The sequence below is a fragment of the Phalangium opilio genome, unplaced genomic scaffold (assembly GCF_054372755.1).
Source record: "Phalangium opilio isolate 3A_F unplaced genomic scaffold, DU_Popi_V2 ptg000217l_1, whole genome shotgun sequence".
Classification (NCBI taxonomy): Eukaryota; Metazoa; Arthropoda; class Arachnida; order Opiliones; family Phalangiidae; genus Phalangium; species Phalangium opilio.
The window spans coordinates 1329453-1349740 of NW_028324218.1; the positions used below are offsets into that span (position 1 = coordinate 1329453).

Sequence of the window (20288 nt, forward strand, 5' to 3'; positions counted from 1 at the left end):
GAAAATTTTAAATTATCTTATTGGCTCACTTAATCAACGTTTTGATGACGTTGCTAACGGGGACGGTGGCGAAAAATACGTAATTCCTTTTTACCTCTGTCGCTATGACCCGCCTCTTCTTTCATACCCCCCGTCCCGGGGAAGGGGGTCCGGGACTTTGACGCGACTCGAAGCCCAAAAAACTGGACTCGCACAGGCCTACAAATTTTGTAGGCTAAAAGAAGAACACTTCAGTCAGCCTACCTGCTTGAAGTGGTACATATTTCTTATAGAGCGAAAAAATAAAAAATTTCCTAACAAAAACTCGAGTATTCAAACACATTCCAGTGCCAGTTTTTTTACCTCCGTTGTAACTACTTTCTATGGAATCACGTGAAAACGTAATTTAACATAGTTAACGTTTTTTTAAAGACGAAATTTAATGGGAAGTATAGTGTTTATTTTACGTAATCTAAGCCTATATTATTTTTTTTTGAAAATGTAAAACCACGATTAGGTAAGGTCGAGTCTAATCTGTCAGAGCTAGGTCTCATTGTCATTCGCGCTCCAGTTGAACGGTTGATAAAACCAGTACGCGTTGTATAATTATTGATAGGCTTAAGGTTCGAAAATAATTATTTGACGCTAAATTATGGCCACCGAAGCGACATCAACCCAAAGAATTTTCAGTATAAGAAAGCAAAGATTTCGGCAAAAAATATCAGGGCTTTTTGAATGGACCATAAATATTGAAGTGCATGATCAAGTTGGAGATGAAGTACACCCGTGGATAATGGAGAGTTACTACAGACCTTACGGTGATGAGCGGTTCTTGGATTTGAGAGGGCGCTGTGCAAAGAATATGAAGTACAAAAGATGCTATTGCAAGGTACAATTTTTCAGTAATGTCTATGATGAAAAATTCACGATCCACAAGGGATACATGCGAGGCCCATGGTTCAATGAATTCGTATTTCATAACATTTACTACTTAAAGGAGTATGATAATTTATCGTGTCGCTACCAAGAATTCGAAATCATTATCACCATTGTTTCGTGCGACGAGAAAAACTTTATCGAAAGACAAAAGACTTTGTTGGACCAAGGAATTCTAACGGACACAGTCATCAAAACCGAGGATCAGGAACTTCCATGTCACAAGTTCGTGTTGGCGTCGCACTCCGAATATTTCAAGAAAATGTTCCAAACAGATATGAAGGAAACTCGAACGAACTCCGTCGACTGGAGGGGCGTATTTGACGCCCAAGTGGTCAAGGATTTGTTGCATTTCCTCTACACCGGTCAAAACCCCCCCAACATTGTGGAAAACCATTTCCAACTGTTAAAAGTCGCCCACCTCTGCCTTTTACCCGATTTGAAGATCTTGTGTGAGAAGAGTATAATATCAAATATTTCAATGGATAATATAGAATGTGTACTTCAGTCGGTGCTAACGTACGAATCGAAGCATTTGAGAAAAGAATTATTGGAATTCATGGCTGCCCATTGGAATGATATATTACCAACAGATTTGTTTAAAAAATTGGAACGAAATGATCGCGCAGAATTATTCAGAAGTGTTTTCGAACTGTTAGTGCCTAAATGATTTTAATTAAAAATGTCCATTTTTCATATGCTCTTTTGAAAAAATTATAAAAAAAATTATGTTTCACTGTTAGTGGCTAAATGATTTTAATTAAAAATGTCCATTTTTTATATGTTCTTTTGAAAAAATTATAAAAAAAAAAATTATGTTTCATTTTTCTTTAAGTACCTAAACTTTATTAACCATTTGAAATGTTTTGTTTTAAAGCTTTTATTGTATTTCGATTTTTGTTTCAATAAATTAAATATGAATAAACTACGTGGTTTAGTATCAGACGTCAAACATTCGTAAAAAGGTATCAAATACAGGCCTATAACAAGTACCAAGATCTTATTCAAGTTAAGAATTAGTTCTGGATTAGTTTTAAAGATATACTTAAGTTACTATTAAAACGGCCGTTCTATTATAACGTTATGTTAGCTGAACTTTTCCTGTTTTGCAATAACGTACATGGCGAACATACAGGGTGTTTGTGAAAAGTCCATCAATAATGAAAGGGCGTATTTATTGGGCCATTTTGAGTCGAAAATGTTCTATGACATTTTGCCGTCCGAGCCACGGTTTTCGAGTTATGATTTGAATATTTTAGGGATGACCCCTTCATTAAATTAGCGCTGTCTTTCAATTTCTTAATTAAATTTAAGGGGTCATCCGTAAATTACTCCAATCATAACTTGAAAACAGTGGCCCGAACGGAAAAATGTCATAGAACATTTTCGACTCAAAATGGCCCAATAAATACGCCCTTTCATTATTGATGGACCTTTCACAAACACCCTGTATATGAAAACCAATCTAAATTCAGTCGAATCATTTTTGCACGAGTTATTGTTATAAAAATTAGCCAATTAATTAGTTTAAATTTAACAAGTAAATTACAAATAACCGGAGCGAGCTCCGCGAATTTGGAGCTCTGGTCAAATCTCGGACAAAACATTTTCTGGTCACCCTTATACTTTAAATTTCCCTCCAATATATTTTTCCCTGACTTTTTAGGTCCATATTAAATTTCCCCGACTTTTCCCTGACCTTTTAGGCCCATTTTCAATTTCCCTGACTTTTCCAGGTCGTGTACGAACCCTGTTTAAACATTAGCACGTGGTAAAATAGGCGGTAAAACGTTTAAAATGGCGGGAAATACATAAATGTCTCGCGCCAAAAAACCTTAAAAGAAATATCTCGTGCTTTGCTTAAAAAAAACTTTAAAATCAGGGTCAATGTTTATATACTAAATTATCCTTAACTGTTTTTATTTTATAATTAAAATTTTGGTTTCCTTTTTATATTTATATTTATGTCTCTGACACGCGTTTGTTTTTTGAAAGGCTATATTGAGAAATAAAAATTATGGTGGTGGTTGTCTTTTATTAACCTCAAGGACTTGGGCATAAATTTGGGAATCCCATTTCAAATTTCTTTTGACTTCTGGCAAACTTTTGGCTTTTTGGCAAAAGACGCGACGCGAGACAAAAGCATCGCGTTACGAGAATTCTAAACGATGGGGAGGGACGAAGTAACTATTACTGGAAATATCTCATTAAAGGGACAAAGAAATCGAAAGAGTTCTCAAAGACTTAGGACTGAAATTCATAAGATCTAAAACGGAAGATGCGGGGAAAAATGGCGGGAACGGTATATAAAATTCACGCGCCAAAAGCTTTCTTAAAGATGGCAGGAAATCACGCGCCAAAATGTTTATTAAAAATGGCGGGAAAGGTACATAAAATCACGCGCCAAATATTTTCTTAAATATGGCGGGAAAGGTATATAAAATTACGCGCAAAAACTTCTTTAAAAATGGGGGGAACGGTACATAAAAATCACGCGCAAAAAGCTTTCTTAAAAATGGCGGGAAAGGTACATAATATCACGCGCCAAAACCTTAAAAAAACCTTTCCACGTGATTGTAACCTTTCCATTTGTAGGACCCTGTTCACTAGACCTTTAAGATGAAAGGGGGGAATGGTAGATGGGTTTATTTTTAAACAAGAACATTCTATTTCTGAAACAAAAAAATCCTTGGTCAGTATAGAGGTATCAAAAACGTGCTACAGCGCCTGGGCCCTTTATAAATAAAGAAAAAAAATGTTTTAAAGAGAGAGGAGAATCATTACATTTGCCAAAAGAAAACGCTTGTTAATCTCGCTATACAGGCGTCAGGCGGCGGCGGTTCTAACGCACCCTTACTCGCCTATGCCAAATTAGTGAAAGTAACGTGGCCCTAGCTATAGGTCTACATCATTTTGGCATCGTGGCCAAAAACACACTCGGAACAAAACCCTTCTTTCATACTTCCTTTCCTTCAATGCCATAACATTTTTACAACTTAAAGCGTCCTTTTAACTCTAAGCTTAGCTTGAAACACGTGGTGTTTCTCTATGGTGGATTACCGTTAACCCTGCATGATACTTGGTGCAATTACTTTACAGAAGGTCTAGCTAACATAAGTGATATGTCGCTCCATAAGTATGATTTGCACTACCCATAGTATTCGTAATGCTACTGAGAGACTTACAGCAGCTCGAGATAACTAGTTCGAGAAGGAGAACGACGGAAGCGAGTCAATTGAAGTCCTAAGTACACTCGGTGCATTGTTAATTAATTTTGCAGCTATAGGACCTATTCCATCTAGGTCCTATTTAGTCCGCATTACTAAGCCCCCTTTGACAGCCGCGCCCCACTCACCAACCAGGGCCCTCCCTCGCTTAACCTCCTCGAATCTATGACCTCACTCACTCACTTCAAATTCATTACAAGCCTTTCAGTTTGTCATGACCAGAGATTAATTAAACAAACTTATGGAAGGAACATACATATCTTATGAACTTATGTTGATATTGGTGAACAATACTAGGTGCAATAGTTAAAATCAAAACGATAATAACTGTACAATTACTCTGCCATGTGTTTACCTAAAAAATTCGTGGTGCAATTACTCTATGAAACGTCTAGTCGACGATTTTAAGACATCAATTCTAAGTAACTTTTCCCATTTTTTCTACCAAAAACTACGATCGTGAATGAATAATTGCTTCAGAACTCCAGACACGAGTTAAATTTATTTTCTACGTTGTTTTCCCCAAATTCAAAACAAAGCTTTTTGGACCTAAACGAATTATGATTATGGAAAGACTTTGAAAATGATAAAAACTTCAATAAAACTCTTGAATTTTTTTTTATCAAACATCTCTGTCTAGACGTTCCGGCAATTTTAAAAATGTACACCGAGTTGTAAACTGCGTCATCTCCTAAGACCTAACTCGTGCACGGTTTGAAAACCCATTGTTCTTAATTGCCATTTAAATCAATTTCAAATATTAATATAATTAAATTAAATATAATCTAATTTACTCCCCCTCAATTAATTTGCAATATTTCCATATCACTGACTCCCCCACCTATTGGCTCTCTATGAATAAACCACGTGATAGAAAATATACCATTTCATCTTTGAAGAAATAACCGATAAGGAAACGTCCTTATGGACCAGTTTTACGTTATTGTTTGGCCATATTATCCGTTCAATAGTTCGAGTTATATTATTAAAGGTATGAACGAAACGGCTCAATATTATTATTAAAATAGTCTATCGGAAAAGCTAAGTTTTCGCCGACCAAAGTTTGGATTGGGGTTTTGAAATAAAAAATAATGGGGGCCAATTTTACATAAATCAAAAGATTCCGAGCGCGAGAATCCGCGGTCTCAAGTCTCCAAGAGGGAAGGAAATCCGGTTACAACCCTGTCATCTCGAATCCCCCATAAAATCCCCTTCCCCAACACCAAACCTCAAAACCCCCAATGGACGAAACAACACCAATTCAACGCTAAAACGTTGTAAAGTTCTCTTTTCAAAATTCTAAAATAATCAGGGAATAAATACAGCTACTAGGAATCAATGTGTAGCCTGCCAAATATCTCCCATGTTAATTTCTATGACCATAGCTCCTCACACAAAATCCGCCCTATAGTCTGTCAAACGAAAGAAGAGCCCTGAGAAATTTGTCCAAATTGGTGTCACCACCATCGACCCCATAGTACTTTATCAACTTGTTTTGTTTTGTCAATAGTCGTCTGTAATATAGTCTGCTCTAAACAGATAGGCTTAATCGCAATAGAACCAATAAATTTTGCTATATATATTTAATATGTTTATGTTTCATGATTTTTTACGATCATCGAGTAAAAAACAAAATTAACGACAAGACACCAGTTTTATCTTTGTTGAACTAGCATTGCAATATATTTTAATGACATAAGTTAAAGTACTTGTCCATAAGTAGTTCAGCATCAAAGCGTCTTCAGTCCACGTCTTCATCAGAGTCTTCGCTGTCTTCTTGCACATTAATTTTAAGAGGTTCAATTGTGGTTTCGTTGATGGAATCTTTTTCCCAATACTCATACATTATATTCACGACGTGAACTTTATGAAATAATAAAGCGTCACAAGTCCAGAACCCTGAAGTACGAAATTGACGAGGTTGCTAAAAGTAGAGGTCACACGGTAGTGAGGATTCCACCGTACCATTGCCAGTTTAACCCGATTGAACTAATATGGGCACAAGTGAAGAACGCCGTTGCGAAGCAGAATTCTGGTTTCAAACTCTCGACGGTCAAAGATGCAACATTGAGGGCCATTGAACGTGTGACACCAGAGAATTGGCGTAAGGCCATAGAGCACGTCGAGAATATAATGCATGAGTATTGGGAAAAAGATCCCATCATCGAAACCACAATTGAACCTCTTAAAATTAATATGCAAGAAGACAGCGAAGACTCTGATGAAAACGTGGACTGAAGACGCTTTGATGCTGAACTACTTATGGACAAGTACTTTAACTTATGTCATTAAAATATATTGCAATGCTAGTTCAACAAAGATAAAACTGGTGTCTTGTCGTTAATTTTGTTTTTTACTCGATGATCGTAAAAAATCATGAAACATAAACATATTAAATATATATAGCAAAATTTATTGGTTCTATTGCGATTAAGCCTATCTGTTTAGAGCAGACTATATTACAGACGACTATTGACAAAACAAAACAAGTTGATAAAGTACTATGGGGTCGATGGTGGCGACACCAATTTGGACAAATTTCTCAGGGCTCTTCTTTCATTTGACAGACTATAGTTTATTAGGGAGAAGGTATAAATTCATTCATCCACATTTCTAGCTCTTTATCTCCAGTCCAAACGTAGACGTGTCCGGAGTTAATCCCCGCCTCAGTCTAAATTACAACCAGCAGCATCTCATTGGTTCTTGAAAACTCGTGCACGTCAGCGCGACGACGCGAATGAGAAAAAAATTACAGTCATATTTTCCGACTGAGGAGAGGAGGCGAAATAGCCCGGCGCCTCCTCCTTTTACGTCCCCCCTTGTATTTTGAAAGTTTGACTGCAGGACTATGGCGCGCGAATACCTAGGCATCTTATACCTTCTCCCTAATAAACTAGATATCACTTCTTGGTATGATTCATATCTCTTTATGTATTCCTTGTTTAAACAAAATAATATTGGAGATACAACATTTTAGCGGTCAAATATACACATCATATGCAAAAAATAGAAGGGTTAAGCAGGGTATACATTCAAACCCTACACCCTAAAAAGTACACCCAAATTCGTTTCGTACACGCTTAACCACACTATCGAGAAAAACTTCTAAGTAAAAAAAAAAAAAAAAAATCAGAAAAACACTACCATATATTTCCCTGGTTTTTGGGTGAAATTGGGCCGGGCTATAAAACAGGATACTCGTAAGGGCTTTCAAGAAGGTTCCCTTAGAATATATATTATATGGTCTAAGAAAAGCCGACCCTTATCAGTTTGGTTTACCCTATTTCGAGTCGAGTCCCTTCCAATTCCACGACTGAACCCTTGCACATTTCCCTAAAGGACAACCCAGTTTCGCTAGAATTTCCGACAACGGTTTTACGATCCTTGGATTATGCAAATTTTAAGAAGATTTCGAAACTCTGGTATTTTTTATTTATTTATTTTTTTTAACAGAACTTTTCCTTGTTTTAAGGGTACCCTTAAAATTATGGCAGACTTATCAAAAATACCTTGAATATAAAAATATAAGTAGTAGCATAAGTTTATAAGTGATATGTTCGCTCCATAAGTATGATATGCACTACCTATACTTTGTCGTAATGCTACTGAGAGACTTACAAGTACTCGAGATAACTAGTTCGACTCAAGGAGAACGACGGAAGCGAGAATTTAATTGAAGTCCTAAGTGCACTCGGTGCACGTGGTTAATTAATTTTGCAGCTAGGACCTAATTCCATCTAGGCACTCCTATTTAGTCTATGCATTACTAAGCCCAAATTTGACAGCAGCGCCACCTCACTCACCAACCAGACCTCCCTCGCTTTACCTCCTCTCGAATCTATGACCTACCTCACTCAATCACTCACTCACTCACTTCAAATTCATTACAAGCCTTTCACTTTGTCATGACCAGATATTAATTAAACAAACTTATGGTAGGAACATAACATACATATCTTATGAACTTATGGTACTGGTAATAGTAAGTATGAATTGTAATGACTCAATTGGCTATCTCGGGGCACTTACCACGTGGGTAACTTATTTTCAATTAAGGGTCATTCTCCCAAGGTTCCCATGCAGTTGTTCACTTTGGTTTATAAGTGACAGACGACGGTAGGCCTAAAGAGTAGATTGTAATGGTACACTCTCTAAAAATAAGCACTAATATTCCTTCATTGGTAAGACATCACTAGAAAGTGGTGCTGGGGTAGATTTGCAGACGTTTTTATAGCGTTACCCGCCATTAACTTGACCCCCCACGTCCAAGAAAAAGATAATCTAACTTCGAAGAAACAAGATCCTTTACTACAACTACAGTGTAGACCAAAGTAAAGTAAACTAAACAGGGTGTTTCGCACTGTATTTGTTTAGTAATACCAGGAATGCATACAGCTACTAAGAATTATTGTGCTCCCATGAATTCGGATTTTGTGGGCGGGGCTTGAGAACTTACTATAAAATACGTCAAGCCTCATAATTCTAACACTGATTTCATTGGTTGAGTAACGCACCAGATTATTATTAGCCACTTAAAATTCGTCACATATAATGATTAGTCTAGCTAGCTCCTCCCTTGGACTAAATCCGCCCTAGATACGTTGAGTGAAAATGAATGGCAATACGCAATGATTCCAAGTAGATGTATGCATTCCTGGTACTACATCTGATATTTTAAAAAGAAACCACACCCTGTACACTAAGCTACACCCCTATTTTTATGGTCGCACATCACATCACTTGAAATTGAACTGGCGAATTAAGAGCCAAATGGATGTATCGAATAAGTATCAAAATGTAATAACTGCAATTTAAAGTTTGTACTATAATTTACAATATTAATATTATTTAAATTAAAATTACTCCAGGATTTTATAGGTAACTAACTTGACCTTTGGCCTTCAATATGAACTACCAAACCATATTTTAAACAAACCATACAGTAATTTCTCATGAATTACTTAAATTTATCAAATTATAGACCTAAAAACCCTAATATCTTTTGACTTATAATGAGTAGAAACAAAATGAAAGTACCATAATAAAGTAGACATTCTATAGACCATTACATCAAAATATCATTAAATTCCGAGCGTAATTAAGTTAATTACAAAGCAAATACGTTACAATGTATTTCTCGCTTCCCCCTGGATGTTTGCTTTCCCTCAATACCGTTAAATACAATACTTTAACAATAACGATTTAAATAACGGTTTAAATCGAGATACGATGTTTTCGCTGTCAGATTTAAAGAGGTTAAGCTAAGGCCCGCCGTGACAAGAAAATTTACTTTCGTTTTCTGGGCCCATTTCGAGTTGTAAACAGTATTGATAGAGGTATAGATCCATTAAAGAGGATAGGGGCTTACCCTTTTGGCATCGCGCATCGACCCCCGCAATGGTTGACCTCATTCCCGCCGATAGATTACAGCCAATGGAGATCGACAGATTCAACCCTACCCCCACCCCACCCCTTTTCCCTCCCCCCATTGACTTCTATTCCTTCAAATTTAGACCTGGATTATGGTTTGAAAAGCAAAAAACTTATGGAAAAAGTCACGAATCACGTGATCCAAAATTAAAAGTCACGAATCACGTGATCTAAAATTAAAAGTCACGAATCACGTGATCTAAAATTAAAAGTCACGAATCACGTGATTTAAAATTAAAAGTCACGAATCACGTGATCTAAAATTAAAAGTCACGAATCACGTGATCCAACTATATAAGTAATCACGTGATGTAAATATATAAGGATTCACGTGATGCAAATTTATAAGGAATCACGTGATGTAAATATATAAGAAATCACGTGATGTAAATATATAAGAAATCACGTGATGTAAATATATAAGAAACACGTGGTGTAAATATATAAGAAACACGTGGTGTAAATACATAAGGATTCACGTGTTGTAAATATATAAGGATTCACGTGATGCAAATATATAAGAAATCACGTGATGTAAATATATAAGAAATCACGTGATGTAAATATATAAGAAATCACGTGATGTAAATATATAAGAAACACGTGATGTAAATATATAAGAAACACGTGGTGTAAATACATAAGGAATCACGTGGTGTAAATACATAAGGAATCACGTGGTGTAAATACATAAGGAATCACGTGATGCAAATATATAAGAAATCACGTGATGCAAATACATAAGTAATCACGTGATGCAAATACATAAGTAATCACGTGACGCAAATACATAAGTAATCACGTGACGCAAATACATGAGGAATCACGTGATGCAAATACATAAGGAATCACGTGATGCAAATACATAAGGAATGACGTGATGCAAATATATAAGAAATCACGTGATGTAAATATTTAAGAAATCACGTGATGTAAATATATAAGAAACACGTGGTGTAAATACATAAGGAATCACGTGGTGTAAATACATAAGGATTCACGTGTTGTAAATATATAAGGATTCACGTGATGCAAATATATAAGAAATCACGTGATGTAAATATATAAGAAATCAAGTGATGTAAATACATAAGGAATCACGTGACGCAAATACATAAGGAATCACGTGATGCAAAGTCTTTAGTCGTTTTGAAGGTTGTTTATTTTCAGTATCAACTGGGATATCTCTAATTCCAACACTCTGGAAAGATTATTATTTTAATTAAAGGCTAATTAACTTAATTAAATAACAATAAGGATCATTTGAAATTTTAGAGAAAAAGGTGCTCTAACTGTGGGACAACTTAGGTTGGGTGGGACGTCAAAAAATGGGGGAGGAATAGGCGGAATCAATTGTGATTGGTTAAGAAGGGCTACAGATGAACCAATTACAGGGGGAGGAATAGGCGGACTCTATTTTAATTGGTTAAGAAGGGCTACAGATGAACCAATTACAGGGGAGGAATAGGCGGACTCAATTCTAATTGGTTAAGAAAGGCTACAGATGAACCAATTACAGGGGGAGGAATAGGCGGACTCTATTTTAATTGGTTAAGAAGAGCTACAGATGAACCAATTACAGGGGAGGAATAGGCGGACTCTATTTTAATTGGTTAAGAGGGGCTACAGATGAACCAATTACAGGGGGGGAAATAGGCGGACTTAATTGTGATTGGTTAAGAAGGGCTACAGATGAACCAATTACAGGGGGGGGGGAAATATGCGGACTTAATTGTGATTGGTTAAGAAGGGCTACAGATGAACCAATTACAGGGGGGGGGAAAATAGGCGGACTTAATTGTGATTGGTTAAGAAGGGCTACAGATGAACCAATTACAGGGGGGGGGGAAATAGGCGGACTTAATTGTGATTGGTTAAGAAGGGCTACAGATGAACCAATTACAGGGGGGGGGGGGAAATAGGCGGACTCTATTTTAATTGGTTAAGAGGGGCTACAGATGAACCAATTACAGGGAGAGGAATAGGCGGACTCTATTCTAATTGGTTAAGAAGGGCTACAGATGAACCAATTACAGGGGGGGAAATAGGCGGACTTAATTGTGATTGGTTAAGAAGGGCTACAGATGAACCAATTACAGGGGGGGGGGGGAAATAGGCGGACTTAATTGTGATTGGTTAAGAAGGGCTACAGATGAACCAATTACAGGGGGGGGGGGAAATAGGCGGACTTAATTGTGATTGGTTAAGAAGGGCTACAGATGAACCAATTACAGGGGGGGGGGAAATAGGCGGACTTAATTGTGATTGGTTAAGAAGGGCTACAGATGAACCAATTACAGGGGGGGGGGAAATAGGCGGACTTAATTGTGATTGGTTAAGAAGGGCTACAGATGAACCAATTACAGGGGGGGGGGAAATAGGCGGACTTAATTGTGATTGGTTAAGAAGGGCTACAGATGAACCAATTACAGGGGGGGGGGAAATAGGCGGACTTAATTGTGATTGGTTAAGAAGGGCTACAGATGAACCAATTACAGGGGGGGGGGGGAAATAGGCGGACTTAATTGTGATTGGTTAAGAAGGGCTACAGATGAACCAATTACAGGGGGGGGGGGAAATATGCGGACTTAATTGTGATTGGTTAAGAAGGGCTACAGATGAACCAATTACAGGGGGGGGGAAATAGGCGGACTTAATTGTGATTGGTTAAGAAGGGCTACAGATGAACCAATTACAGGGGGGGGGGGGAAATAGGCGGACTTAATTGTGATTGGTTAAGAAGGGCTACAGATGAACCAATTACAGGGGGGGGGAAATAGGCGGACTCTATTTTAATTGGTTAAGAGGGGCTACAGATGAACCAATTACAGGGGGAGGAATAGGCGGACTCTATTCTAATTGGTTAAGAAGGGCTACAGATGAACCAATTACAGGGGGGGAAATAGGCGGACTTAATTGTGATTGGTTAAGAAGGGCTACAGATGAACCAATTACAGGGGGGGGAAATAGGCGGACTTAATTGTGATTGGTTAAGAAGGGCTACAGATGAACCAATTACAGGGGGGGGGGGAAATAGGCGGACTTAATTGTGATTGGTTAAGAAGGGCTACAGATGAACCAATTACAGGGGGGGGGGAAATAGGCGGACTTAATTGTGATTGGTTAAGAAGGGCTACAGATGAACCAATTACAGGGGGGGGAAATAGGCGGACTTAATTGTGATTGGTTAAGAAGGGCTACAGATGAACCAATTACAGGGGGGGGGGAAATAGGCGGACTTAATTGTGATTGGTTAAGAAGGGCTACAGATGAACCAATTACAGGGGGGGGGGAAATAGGCGGACTTAATTGTGATTGGTTAAGAAGGGCTACAGATGAACCAATTACAGGGGGGGGGAAATAGGCGGACTTAATTGTGATTGGTTAAGAAGGGCTACAGATGAACCAATTACAGGGGGGGGAAATAGGCGGACTTAATTGTGATTGGTTAAGAAGGGCTACAGATGAACCAATTACAGGGGGGGGGGGAAATAGGCGGACTTAATTGTGATTGGTTAAGAAGGGCTACAGATGAACCAATTACAGGGGGGGGGGGAAATAGGCGGACTTAATTGTGATTGGTTAAGAAGGGCTACAGATGAACCAATTACAGGGGGGGGGGAAATATGCGGACTTAATTGTGATTGGTTAAGAAGGGCTACAGATGAACCAATTACAGGGGGGGAAATAGGCGGACTTAATTGTGATTGGTTAAGAAGGGCTACAGATGAACCAATTACAGGGGGGGGGGGAAATAGGCGGACTTAATTGTGATTGGTTAAGAAGGGCTACAGATGAACCAATTACAGGGGGGGGGGAAAATAGGCGGACTCTATTTTAATTGGTTAAGAGGGGCTACAGATGAACCAATTACAGGGGGAGGAATAGGCGGACTCTATTCTAATTGGTTAAGAAGGGCTACAGATGAACCAATTACAGGGGGGGAAATAGGCGGACTTAATTGTGATTGGTTAAGAAGGGCTACAGATGAACCAATTACAGGGGGGGGGAATAGGCGGACTTAATTGTGATTGGTTAAGAAGGGCTACAGATGAACCAATTACAGGGGGGGGGGAAATAGGCGGACTTAATTGTGATTGGTTAAGAAGGGCTACAGATGAACCAATTACAGGGGGGGGGGAAATAGGCGGACTTAATTGTTATTGGTTAAGAAGGGCTACAGATGAACCAATTACAGGGGGGGGGGAAATAGGCGGACTTAATTGTGATTGGTTAAGAAGGGCTACAGATGAACCAATTACAGGGGGGGAAATAGGCGGACTTAATTGTGATTGGTTAAGAAGGGCTACAGATGAACCAATTACAGGGGGGGGGAAATAGGCGGACTTAATTGTGATTGGTTAAGAAGGGCTACAGATGAACCAATTACAGGGGGGGGGGGAAATAGGCGGACTTAATTGTGATTGGTTAAGAAGGGCTACAGATGAACCAATTACAGGGGGGGGAAATAGGCGGACTTAATTGTGATTGGTTAAGAAGGGCTACAGATGAACCAATTACAGGGGGGGGGGAAATAGGCGGACTTAATTGTGATTGGTTAAGAAGGGCTACAGATGAACCAATTACAGGGGGGGGGAAATAGGCGGACTTAATTGTGATTGGTTAAGAAGGGCTACAGATGAACCAATTACAGGGGGGGGGAAATAGGCGGACTTAATTGTGATTGGTTAAGAAGGGCTACAGATGAACCAATTACAGGGGGGGGGAAATAGGCGGACTTAATTGTGATTGGTTAAGAAGGGCTACAGATGAACCAATTACAGGGGGGGGGAAATAGGCGGACTTAATTGTGATTGGTTAAGAAGGGCTACAGATGAACCAATTACAGGGGGGGGGGAAATAGGCGGACTTAATTGTGATTGGTTAAGAAGGGCTACAGATGAACCAATTACAGGGGGGGGGGAAATATGCGGACTTAATTGTGATTGGTTAAGAAGGGCTACAGATGAACCAATTACAGGGGGGGAAATAGGCGGACTTAATTGTGATTGGTTAAGAAGGGCTACAGATGAACCAATTACAGGGGGGGGGGAAATAGGCGGACTTAATTGTGATTGGTTAAGAAGGGCTACAGATGAACCAATTACAGGGGGGGGAAAATAGGCGGACTCTATTTTAATTGGTTAAGAGGGGCTACAGATGAACCAATTACAGGGGGAGGAATAGGCGGACTCTATTCTAATTGGTTAAGAAGGGCTACAGATGAACCAATTACAGGGGGGGAAATAGGCGGACTTAATTGTGATTGGTTAAGAAGGGCTACAGATGAACCAATTACAGGGGGGGGGAATAGGCGGACTTAATTGTGATTGGTTAAGAAGGGCTACAGATGAACCAATTACAGGGGGGGGGAAATAGGCGGACTTAATTGTGATTGGTTAAGAAGGGCTACAGATGAACCAATTACAGGGGGGGGGGGGAAATAGGCGGACTTAATTGTTATTGGTTAAGAAGGGCTACAGATGAACCAATTACAGGGGGGGGGGGAAATAGGCGGACTTAATTGTGATTGGTTAAGAAGGGCTACAGATGAACCAATTACAGGGGGGGAAATAGGCGGACTTAATTGTGATTGGTTAAGAAGGGCTACAGATGAACCAATTACAGGGGGGGGGAAATAGGCGGACTTAATTGTGATTGGTTAAGAAGGGCTACAGATGAACCAATTACAGGGGGGGGGGAAATAGGCGGACTTAATTGTGATTGGTTAAGAAGGGCTACAGATGAACCAATTACAGGGGGGGGGAAATAGGCGGACTTAATTGTGATTGGTTAAGAAGGGCTACAGATGAACCAATTACAGGGGGGGGGAAATAGGCGGACTTAATTGTGATTGGTTAAGAAGGGCTACAGATGAACCAATTACAGGGGGGGGGGAAATAGGCGGACTTAATTGTGATTGGTTAAGAAGGGCTACAGATGAACCAATTACAGGGGGGGGGGAAATAGGCGGACTTAATTGTTATTGGTTAAGAAGGGCTACAGATGAACCAATTACAGGGGGGGGGAAATAGGCGGACTTAATTGTGATTGGTTAAGAAGGGCTACAGATGAACCAATTACAGGGGGGGAAATAGGCGGACTTAATTGTGATTGGTTAAGAAGGGCTACAGATGAACCAATTACAGGGGGGGGGGGAAATAGGCGGACTTAATTGTGATTGGTTAAGAAGGGCTACAGATGAACCAATTACAGGGGGGGGGGGAAATAGGCGGACTTAATTGTGATTGGTTAAGAAGGGCTACAGATGAACCAATTACAGGGGGGGGGAAATAGGCGGACTTAATTGTGATTGGTTAAGAAGGGCTACAGATGAACCAATTACAGGGGGGGGGGAAATAGGCGGACTTAATTGTGATTGGTTAAGAAGGGCTACAGATGAACCAATTACAGGGGGGGAAATAGGCGGACTTAATTGTGATTGGTTAAGAAGAGCTACAGATGAACCAATTACAGGGGAGGAATAGGCGGACTCTATTTTAATTGGTTAAGAGGGGCTACAGGTGAACCAATTACAGGGGGAGGAATAGGCGGACTCTATTCTAATTGGTTAAGAAGGGCTACAGATGAACCAATTACAGGGGGGGGGAAATAGGCGGACTTAATTGTGATTGGTTAAGAAGGGCTACAGATGAACCAATTACAGGGGGGGGGAAATAGGCGGACTTAATTGTGATTGGTTAAGAAGGGCTACAGATGAACCAATTACAGGGGGGGGGAAATAGGCGGACTTAATTGTTATTGGTTAAGAAGGGCTACAGATGAACCAATTACAGGGGGGGGGAAATAGGCGGACTTAATTGTGATTGGTTAAGAAGGGCTACAGATGAACCAATTACAGGGGGGGAAATAGGCGGACTTAATTGTGATTGGTTAAGAAGGGCTACAGATGAACCAATTACAGGGGGGGGGGAAATAGGCGGACTTAATTGTGATTGGTTAAGAAGGGCTACAGATGAACCAATTACAGGGGGGGGGAAATAGGCGGACTTAATTGTGATTGGTTAAGAAGGGCTACAGATGAACCAATTACAGGGGGGGAAATAGGCGGACTTAATTGTGATTGGTTAAGAAGAGCTACAGATGAACCAATTACAGGGGAGGAATAGGCGGACTCTATTTTAATTGGTTAAGAGGGGCTACAGGTGAACCAATTACAGGGGGAGGAATAGGCGGACTCTATTCTAATTGGTTAAGAAGGGCTACAGATGAACCAATTACAGGGGGGGGGGAAATAGGCGGACTTAATTGTGATTGGTTAAGAAGGGCTACAGATGAACCAATTACAGGGGGGGGGGAAATAGGCGGACTTAATTGTGATTGGTTAAGAAGGGCTACAGATGAACCAATTACAGGGGGGGAAATAGGCGGACTTAATTGTGATTGGTTAAGAAGGGCTACAGATGAACCAATTACAGGGGGGGGGAAATAGGCGGACTTAATTGTGATTGGTTAAGAAGGGCTACAGATGAACCAATTACAGGGGGGGGGAAATAGGCGGACTTAATTGTGATTGGTTAAGAAGGGCTACAGATGAACCAATTACAGGGGGGGGGGAAATAGGCGGACTTAATTGTGATTGGTTAAGAAGGGCTACAGATGAACCAATTACAGGGGGGGGGGAAATAGGCGGACTTAATTGTGATTGGTTAAGAAGGGCTACAGATGAACCAATTACAGGGGGGGGGGAATAGGCGGACTTAATTGTGATTGGTTAAGAAGGGCTACAGATGAACCAATTACAGGGGGGGGGAAATAGGCGGACTTAATTGTGATTGGTTAAGAAGGGCTACAGATGAACCAATTACAGGGGGGGGGGAAATAGGCGGACTTAATTGTGATTGGTTAAGAAGGGCTACAGATGAACCAATTACAGGGGGGGGGGGAAATAGGCGGACTTAATTGTGATTGGTTAAGAAGGGCTACAGATGAACCAATTACAGGGGGGGGGAAATAGGCGGACTTAATTGTGATTGGTTAAGAAGGGCTACAGATGAACCAATTACAGGGGGGGGGGAAATAGGCGGACTTAATTGTGATTGGTTAAGAAGGGCTACAGATGAACCAATTACAGGGGGGGGGGGAAATAGGCGGACTTAATTGTGATTGGTTAAGAAGGGCTACAGATGAACCAATTACAGGGGGGGGGGGAAATAGGCGGACTTAATTGTGATTGGTTAAGAAGGGCTACAGATGAACCAATTACAGGGGGGGGGGAAATAGGCGGACTTAATTGTGATTGGTTAAGAAGGGCTACAGATGAACCAATTACAGGGGGGGGGGGAAATAGGCGGACTTAATTGTGATTGGTTAAGAAGGGCTACAGATGAACCAATTACAGGGGGGGGGGGAAATAGGCGGACTTAATTGTGATTGGTTAAGAAGGGCTACAGATGAACCAATTACAGGGGGGGGGGAAATAGGCGGACTTAATTGTGATTGGTTAAGAAGGGCTACAGATGAACCAATTACAGGGGGGGGGGAAATAGGCGGACTTAATTGTGATTGGTTAAGAAGGGCTACAGATGAACCAATTACAGGGGGGGGGGAAATAGGCGGACTTAATTGTGATTGGTTAAGAAGGGCTACAGATGAACCAATTACAGGGGGGGGGGGAAATAGGCGGACTTAATTGTGATTGGTTAAGAAGGGCTACAGATGAACCAATTACAGGGGGGGGGGGAAATAGGCGGACTTAATTGTGATTGGTTAAGAAGGGCTACAGATGAACCAATTACAGGCGGACTCTATTTTAATTGGTTAAGAAGGGTACAGATGAACCAATTACAATTCAGTCCGACTGTTCCTCCCCCTTTTTTTGGCGTCCCACCCAAGCTAAGCTGTTCCACAGTTAGTGTGCCTATTTCTATCAGATTAATCATCATCAAACTCACTAAAATTTGAAAAGGAGCCACTGTCTCTTGATTAAAAGGACTTTTTTGGAGTAAAGCTTTCCTAGTTTCATTATCCCAATATAAAATTAATTTGAGATTACAATTATGGGCGAAATTATCACCTAAAGATGGTACAAGAACTATTTGTTTTTCACCAAATTTTGTAGTCATTTGATTGGTCCAAACTACCTTGATTCATTAGAGAAAAAATAGCTTAATTAATACGGGTTACTGTTAAATATATAATTATCTAAAACTTACAGCTAGATTTTTATGAGTTGCAAGTTTAATTAAAGACTTGGCTACATTATTAAGTATTTTTGTACGTTTATAGAATGTATCATCATAGCCATAACGGAAATGAAAAGCTATACTATCTATTATTATTAATTTAATCTATAATAATTAAGAAATTAGTTTAAACACTTTAAATGTTGTATAAACATACTTTATCATTTTTATCTATAATCTGTGGTAGTTGATTAACGATTGCTAAAAGTTCAACATAACTCTTACAGTTTATATATTGAATACCATTTAAAATTTTATCAACTGTAAAATCTATAAAGAAAGGCCTAATTATTGTTTAATTAAAGCTTAATTTAATTAAAAAAATACCTTTAAGGTCTAAAGTTTGATTAGAGTAATATAAATTACAATGTTCTACAGTGGCTGACGCGATTTCTATAAGTCTTTGAGTGAAAAACGTTCTCTCTGTATCAATAAATATGGCTTCACCATCAATACCACCCATTGTTATTGGAATTTGAACATCAATACATAATTGTAAACTAAATAAACATTGTAAAGAGGGTTACTAATAGTTTTGGGAATTAAATTAATTAAGATAGTACCATAATTGGGTCTTTCCTGTACCAGGGCACCCACAAATCTCAGTTATTTTACAAAGAGGTACACCACCGCCTAAAATCTGGTCTATTTTCTGACTGAACGTTATAATACTTTCACTACTTTGTTCTTTCTGAAGGCTTATGTTACCGGTTGTGCATTTATTAAGGGGTGAAGGGGCGTTAATAATTGTATTTAAAACAGTATTTACATCATCCAAACTTAATCCAGTTTCTAATTTTAGGGAAAATGTGATGGGTAAATGATTGATAAATCATGTTGCAGTCATAAGCTAAGCCTTGGCATATTTACCTTTTTGTAATTTCTCAGGCGTTACGTGTTTAAAATCTTTATCGAAACAAAATCCGGAATCGTGTAACTTGGATTTTATCGCGTATGGTAATTGGTAAGAATGTATACTTCGCATTAAATTGATTTTATTGTACTTAATTACTAATTTAAACAGGGAGTACGAGATGCAAACTCAAACTCTGGCGCGAAACTTTTATCGTCTGCTTGATCAAAGGTAAACAAGTTAAGCCTAACTTCTTTAGCTTATTTACAGCCCACTTTCTCTTCCCTTGAGTTTTGTCGTATACAAACTGGCGGCAAATTTAAATATGTGTAAAACCGTTGTTAAATATATAAGTTTACAATAAAGAACTAATTCAAATAATTATACGAATGTTTTCTGATGTTAAGTAGTAATTTGAGTTATATATTTATAAAAAAGGTCGAAAAACGCGGGAAAAATAAAATCGATTTTGGTTACCACGGTTACGACCCATAAACAAAAGACTATAAACTTCGTTAAGCCTAATAATGTAAACACTACTACTTTCAAATAAAGTATTTTACGATAAAAAAAAATAAAATACAATATTAAATTAAACAGCAGAGATACTTGGGTATGTAAGAAAAACTGTTTAAATATGCTATTTATGAATAAATT

General features: G+C 39.1%; 2 protein-coding genes across 2 annotated transcripts; one reads left to right on the forward strand and one right to left on the reverse strand.

Annotated features, from left to right (window-relative positions):
* Positions 1-631: 631 nt before the first annotated feature.
* Positions 632-1585, forward strand: LOC149615478 (speckle-type POZ protein-like). The gene has a single exon (XM_089857158.1). The coding sequence runs from the start codon at positions 632-634 to the stop codon at positions 1583-1585; it is 954 nt and encodes a 317-aa protein (XP_089713284.1).
* A 2233-nt stretch (positions 1586-3818) lies between these two features.
* Positions 3819-20257, reverse strand: LOC149615479 (DNA repair protein RAD51 homolog 3-like). The gene is made up of 9 exons (XM_089857159.1): positions 19649-20257; positions 19342-19570; positions 19106-19278; positions 18936-19048; positions 18749-18883; positions 18488-18676; positions 10687-10773; positions 7422-7525; positions 3819-3885 (listed from the first exon to the last, which is right to left on the reverse strand). Exons 1-9 carry the CDS (start codon positions 19761-19763, stop codon positions 3819-3821), a joined length of 1212 nt encoding a protein of 403 aa, XP_089713285.1. The 5' UTR covers positions 19764-20257.
* Positions 20258-20288: the final 31 nt, after the last annotated feature.